General features: G+C 35.0%; 1 protein-coding gene across 5 annotated transcripts; it reads right to left on the bottom strand.

Moving 5' to 3' along the window:
* Positions 1-1767: 1767 nt before the first annotated feature.
* On the bottom strand, positions 1768-4976 carry LOC145632094 (TPR repeat-containing thioredoxin TTL1-like). Of its 5 annotated transcripts, none has more exons than XM_081684372.1 (5): positions 4838-4976; positions 2739-4690; positions 2421-2624; positions 2187-2298; positions 1768-2041 (listed from the first exon to the last, which is right to left on the bottom strand). In XM_081684372.1, the coding sequence occupies exons 3-5, from the start codon at positions 2502-2504 to the stop codon at positions 1893-1895; spliced, it is 345 nt and encodes a 114-aa protein (XP_081540498.1). In that variant the 5' UTR covers positions 2505-2624; positions 2739-4690; positions 4838-4976; the 3' UTR covers positions 1768-1892. The 5 variants fall into 5 exon arrangements, 4 of the variants coding, with proteins under 4 accessions (XP_081540498.1, XP_081540500.1, XP_081540499.1 ...); XM_081684374.1 differs by having other exon boundaries at positions 4530-4690; XM_081684373.1 differs by having other exon boundaries at positions 4540-4690.
* Between the last annotated feature and the right edge of the window lie 2016 nt (positions 4977-6992).

Raw genomic sequence — 6992 nt, 5'->3', positions numbered from 1 at the left:
TCATTTATTGAAATGACGCGCAATGCGCCTTTGGTATATATGTACATGATGTAAAGCTCTTAATCGTCGTTCATCGAGGAATAAAAGCTCTTCATACCTCGCTCTTACCCATTCAGCTTCCGGTAGCTTACTTTCAAGTACGATGCGTAGGGATGGTATTTCCAGTTCGACTGGTTAAACTGCGTCCATTCCGAAAACTAAGGAGTATGGAGTTACTCTTATTGATGTCTGTATAGACGTTCTATAACCCCATAATGCGAAGTGTAGTTTATTTGGCCAGTCTTTGTAATTTTCTGCCATTTTCTTAATAATGACTGTTATATTTTTATTTGCCGACTTTACAGCTCCATTCATTTGAGATCTGTATGGGGATGAGTGATGATGTTTTACTTTATAACGAGATAAGAGGGTCTCGACTTTAGCTTTGAATTAAGATCCCTGATCACTAATTAGTTCATGTGGAACTCCATATCTACAAAATATGTTTCGTTCGAGAAACTTTGCGACATGTTTAGAAGTGATATTCACGTAAGAAGCAGCCTCAATCCACTTAGTAAAGTAATCAATGGAAACTAATACGTACTCGTGCCCTCCTAATCCTGTTGGAGAGACTTTTCCAATTATGTCAATTCCCCAAGTCAAAAAGGCCAAGGGGAAGTGAGATTGTATAGTTCGGATGGTGGAAGGTCCTGTAAATTAGCGAACATTTGGCACTGTGGACATTTTTTGACATATTGTATGCAATCATGTTCCATAGTGGACCAATAGTACCCTTGTCGTGAAATTATTTTTGAAAGCATTTTACCATTCATGTGAGGTCCACAAACACCTTTGTGAGTATTTTCCATAAGGCGCGTGGCTTCCGGTTGGCCTATACATAGTAAGCTTTGACCATTAGTTCCTTTTTTGCATAATTGACCATTTATTAGACCATATTGGGCCACAAGTGTTCGTAAGGCTCGTTGGTCTTTCGATGAAGTATTTTCAGGATATGTGCCATGAGTAATATATTGGAGGATATGATCATACCAAAGATTGTCTCCTTCAATGTCATTTATGTCCTCTATTGCATTGCAATACGCTGGTTCTTCTCTTCTATCAACGCATAATGGCATCATATTTAAGTGATCTGGAACGTTGATCATTCAGGCTAATTTTGCTAGTGCATTGGCAAATTGATTGTCATCCCTTGGGAGATATTTAAAATCAATATGTTCAAAATGCTCGATGAGTTGCTCTAGGTGTGATTGGTATAATATCATTGTGGAGTTCCTTATTTTCCATTTTTTAATATATAATTTATAATCAAACTGGAGTCTCCATATACTCTAATATTTGCTAGTAGAAAAAAGGCTATTTGTAACTGGCGAAATTGACTTTTTGTAACTGGCATTGTTGGTTGCGAATGCCATCGTTACAATTAGTGAAAATTATTCGTAACCGGCTAATGTTAGTTACAAATAATGTACTATTTGTAACTGGCTTAACATAACGTCAGTTACAAAAAGGCTATTTTCCAAGTTAGAAAGCATACTATTTGTAACTAGCATCAAGTTATGCCGGTTACAAATAGAGTATTATTTATAACTGGCATAGCTTAACGCTAGTTACGAAAAGTGTTTTTATTATAAAAAAATTAATAAAAAAAATGGTTATTTAATGTAAAGAACATTAATTGTTAATAAACTTTTAAAATACAATAACTATTAATTTAGCCAATATAAGACCAACTTTAAGCGACAACTTGTAAATTATATTGAATTGATGTACTTGTAAATTACAAATATTTCTCTCACAATTCACAATAAATAATACTCTATAACTTAAAAAAGCTAGTTAGTTAATTGATACAATGGTCAACCTTCAAATTTTGACGATTGTCTCTGTCTGCTTCACAAATTTGACTGTTTTGTATGGGATTTGAAGCGATCATTTCGACGTGCACGAGCTCTTGCCACTAGCCTCACATTCTTTAGCAGTTTCGCAACTTCTAGGATCAATCTTCCCAACTTTCTCAGCATAGGTAACTGCATTCTCAAACCTGCAAGATATCCATCATCTGTTCTCACTTTCCCTACAAAGCTTCTAAACTTTTCTCGCTCCCGATAATTAAGACTTCCTCTACTCATCTATCTATGCTCGGACATAAAAGAGGTAAGCATCAGAAAGCATCCCAATAAACTTACTCTGTGAGCAGCAGTTCGGAGATGGTTCAACTTTCGGTATGTGTGAAAGAATGCTATCTATGTCATCTAGTTTCCGGAGCTTTAAAAGGGATTCTGCTCTACAAGAGAAAAGCTGGACATTCATTGTATCACTTAGCTTGAGTACCAATTAGAAAATTATGGAGTTCTCCAAAAATAGAAAGTATACTATATTCCAGCAACCTATTGACAATTTTTTTTAAAAAAAAAGTTCACCTGAGGAGAATAGTCAGCTCCAGCAGCAATCGCAGCATCTCCTTCCCGCAAATGCACTTTTCTAGTCTCCAAATTTCCGAGCATCAAAACATCTATTTAAATGCTTCTCCACTACTTGTAATTTGTGGAGTTTTGTTGCCTCAGACTGATGTCATGCATAGAACAGATGTTTTCTAGCAACATCTACCTGTCCTAACCTAAAACCTGCCAAGTAACAAAATAAATAACTACTAAAAAAATGCAAATTCATATTCAAAAAAATTAGTCTTCAATACACATGGTGAAAGAAAGTAATTCCCATGTTCAAAGAAAACTCACGGTAAGATAGAATTTGATTACAAATTCCACTACCATGATTAACAGATACTTAGGGTCCCTGAAGCAAGTCAATGACATCAATTATCATCTGCCACCATCCGGAAATGATTTCTACTTCTTAAAGTAACATATCCTTTAAAATATTAGTGCATAAACAATAAGAAAACATGTGCAGGGACAAGAACTTTCTAATATAGCATCACTGCAACTACTTGTGGCAATGTGATCAGCAAGAGTTAACATGGTTTTAGCTTAAAATTATAATCATCACATAAAATAACGGAAATTACTTAAATAGGAAAATAGCCTTAGAAGTAAAAATGGTTTTAGCTTACAAGAGTTAACATGTTTGAAACCAATTGTCCAAACAAAATTACAATGCAGCTGACAAACAATTCCATAAAATAAATAGATAAGATACAAACTAGTTATCCTTTTTCTCCCCACAGCATCCCTCATACCAATAGTTGGACATAGAAGTTTCAGCTTCAAACCAATAGTAGTTGCAAAAAAGTAAGTTGAAAATTAAGTTGAATTACAAACTTATTATTTAAAGAGTAAATCAAAATTCTAATCTCACCACTACATGATTTGTAGACTACACCAAGTTGCAAGAATAAACCAACAAAATTTAGCTTTATCATGAAAAAACTCTTCAAGAATTATAAGGATACATTAAAACAAACAATAACAATATGGAGAGTCCATAGCTTAATATTAAATTCCACACCATACAAGTATTAAAATTCATTTTGCACAAATAAATCATAAAATTATTTTGCTTAACATTACATAAAAGAGATTAGATAGACAAACAACATATTAAGTTAACATCCTTATCTACCACACTTCACACGAAGCATAAACCTTCTAGACACATTGGAACATCACTCTAATAATATTTTAGCAATCCTAGTGAGTAATGCACTGAAAACCTCTTTCAAAAGTAGTACCAAAATTCAATTTAAAAGTAAAAGAATAAATCATATTCTTTAAATCAAACAATAAAAAACAATTCCCTATCCGTAAGCCTAAAATTCTTAGGTATTTTTCTTAATCTAAAGACATACCCTCACTCTCATACCATGTACATTCAAGATTAGTTTTGATCTTTCCTAAATCACTTGATTGTACTACTTTCCTGGCTGACATAAAATAGATGCAGGGCCAAGAGAGAGGATATAAAGGGTTCTGAATTTGATCCAGAAACTATAAACAGGGTGCATGGTGGCACATAATAATCAGGGTACGTAGGATTTAGAGACTGTTGCACTAACAGGGTGTGAGGAGAGCATTTGTTAACGAGTGAAGAAGGGACCAAACCAAGTTTTTAAGGCATGAGAAATCACAATTGGCAATCAAACTTGTAGAATGAAGCCAGCCCGAATTAAACATGGACAATGAAAACTCAACCTCAATGAGAAAAACTACCCCTTCCTTTCTTCCTATTGACATACAATTCTTCGAATTTACATCCTTTGAGCAAACGGAATTAGATTAAACAAATCAAAATTCGTAACTGCTGTAATCCATCACCTATGGTTGGTAAATCATCAAGACATAATTGAGCATATGGCAACTAAGGAAGGCCCAAAGTAACACCATATGTACACTCAATCAATCACAAAACCAACCAAAAAGTTCCCTATTATGCTGAAAATGAAATCATGAACATACTTTGTCAACACTGGCGACCACATAAGCCAAAAGAACAACAAAACAAGATATAATTCACAAGACAGCAACAAAGCCCCAATCTTGTATTTTATAGAAGTAAAAGCTCGCAAAAACCTTAGATTACCAAGCTAGAGGAGAGAGAGAAGGAAAGGGGTGGGACAATTTGTCGCCGGCGGTGTTGTGCTTGCGGCTGCGACAGTGTGGTTGCGGTTGCAGCAGTGGAGTGCGCGTGTCGGCGCGTACCTCCATCTTTGAGCAGACAGAACGTTTGAGATCTAGAATGTGAGGATGAAATTATAGAGTAAATAGAACGAAAAATTAAAAGAGATATAATTCACAACTAATTGGGGTTTTTATTCAATGAAAGAGATAAATCAGTTCATTACATGAACCCTAATTCTTGAATTCAAAATTTTACATACCTCTCTTTAACCTCCATAGAGCCCTCTTTTCCTGAATTTCAGATCATTCTTGACGAACAAGAAGCAATTTTTAATTGAAAATTTATGTAATCGATTTTTTTTTTGAAATAAAAAAGGAGATCCAAGTTATTGGAAGAGAAAGGAGTATACAGGAATACTCATGAATTCGAAAACACAAGTGGAAAGAGAAAATCCTCGTTCATAAGCCAGAGGTTATTCTCGTCTTTTTGCTGGTAATAGTAAGGGTAAAGTGGACTTTTTGTGTTTCTGTCTCTTAACCTCAAAGTAGCGGCGTTAGTTTAAGGGATATTGACATTCCGTTATTAATTTCCAGCCCGGTTCTTCCCAACTACAATAACGCGAAACTTCTGCATCTGAACGGCACTGTCGATTCAACAAAGCAAAGGGTTTCTCTGAAAACTCTTCGCCTTTACACCATATGGTGTACGAGAGATTAGCGGTATACGGATGATACATTATGCAGGAGAGGTGATGGCGGTGAGTCGAATTGGCGGCGACTATAATCTCATGAACTGAAGTTGTCCGCGATTGAGGAATGCAACACTAGGGTTTCGAAAGGTATGTCTCGAAAACGAATTGATATGCAATTTATGGTTAATCGTTCGTGTTTGTGTTTGCAATTTATTGCTTGTCTTGTATAAATTGTGGTCATTAGTTAGTTCAACTTAATTTGTTTGTGTGTAATTTAGTTTTTATCGATTTTGATACTGTGGTGTGTATTCAATTATTACAGGCTGTGTAATTGTTGCTGGTGATTCAGTCCGTTTGTTTCAAGTGTATGATTATTGCGTATGCAATTTATGGTTTATCGTTTGTGTCTCTGTGTTTGCAATTTATTGTTTGTGCTGTGTAAATTTTTGTGTTATAGTTTGTTTAATGTAATTGATACGTGTGTAATTGTGGTCTGATCATTTTTGAAACTGTGGTTTGTATTCAATTAATACCGGCTGTGTAAATGTTGCTGGTGGTTCATTCCCTTTGCATGAACTGGATGTTGATTGCGATAGTGATTGTTTTGGTGTTTTAATCGAATTCATTTATATTCACTGATTGTGTCAAATAGGTTTAGTTTTTATATGGACTTGTATAATCGTGGACCCATTGTTCTGGTAGTGTATGATTTATAGATAGTTTATGGTGCAATTTTTAGTCTATAATGCACAAGTTATAGATATATCATATGATGCATACTGACTGTGTCAAATAGTTTTCGGAGTTTTTGGAACGAATGATGAATGATATGATTTTGTAGCACATTTTGGAATGAAATGGATTCATTGGACAGTAAAAAACGTAACTGCAAAAGGTGCAGAATTGCAAATATTTCTGAGGTATATGCATTGACTATTTTTTTACAGCATATGTATCTGTTTATACATTGGTCATGTGTGTAATCAACCTACATGTATAAACGTGCCTCTCAGGATGGTATACCAGGTCACATGACGAAGATTTATCCAGAGATATTCAAGGTATTTAGAAATGTTGTTGTCAATAAACCTTTAGTTGGAATAAGTAAATCCCTTACAAAGTTACAAGTTATTGTAGGATGACTCTTTAAGTGTTGGTGGGGAGGTGAAGAGGAAAGGTCAAGTGTTGGTGCAACATTTGAAGGCGCGATGTAGGGTAAGTTAGTTGATTTATAGTATTTGTATATGTGGATTATGGTAGGATAGAAGTTTGTTTGATTATGTTTTCAAGTTTGTTTGATTTGTGATCAAGTTTGTTTGATTTGTTTTCCTTTACTGTCATTGTTAGCCGGCAAATACAAGCTATCGGATAGAGTCTTTTGGGAGAATGTGCAAAAAGTTTGATGAGCAACGTAGGCGTTGGGTTGGTGAAATGGGGTTTGCTGAACTATTAAAAATAGGTGGTTATATGAATCTTCCAAGACAGTTGGCGTATTGGTTGATGACTCAAATTGATCCCTTTAATTGTACTTTAACTAGCCTAGATGGGAAAGTCTTTAAGTTGTCTCAAAATCAGGTTCATTGGGTGTTAGGTATCCCTAATGGGGGGCTACCTGTTCCGACATACAAGTCGTTGGATAATGATATGAGTGAAAAAGTCAAATTGATTTTGAAGACTTATGGTAAATCTTGGAATAACAAGTCAATAAAAACTGGTCGGGAGT

This window comes from Chenopodium album, chromosome 5, assembly GCF_948465745.1.
Source record: "Chenopodium album chromosome 5, dcCheAlbu1.1, whole genome shotgun sequence".
Lineage (NCBI taxonomy): Eukaryota > Viridiplantae > Streptophyta > Magnoliopsida > Caryophyllales > Amaranthaceae > Chenopodium > Chenopodium album.
The sequence above is the reverse complement of the archived record's forward strand: the minus strand, read 5'-3'. Positions and strand labels throughout refer to the sequence as shown.

What these genes read in the sequence shown, in the direction of transcription:
- LOC145632094 (XM_081684372.1), bottom strand. Translation starts at nt 2,504, where the DNA reads ATGCTCGGAAATTTGGAGACTAGAAAAGTGCATTTGCGGGAAGGAGAT. An exon ending in GAGCTGACTATTCTCCTCAG is followed by an intron (nt 2,299 to 2,420) that starts GTGAACTTTTTT and finishes ATGAATGTCCAG; the next exon opens with CTTTTCTCTTGTAGAGCAGA. An exon ending in TCCGAACTGCTGCTCACAGA is followed by an intron (nt 2,042 to 2,186) that starts GTAAGTTTATTG and finishes GATATCTTGCAG; the next exon opens with GTTTGAGAATGCAGTTACCT.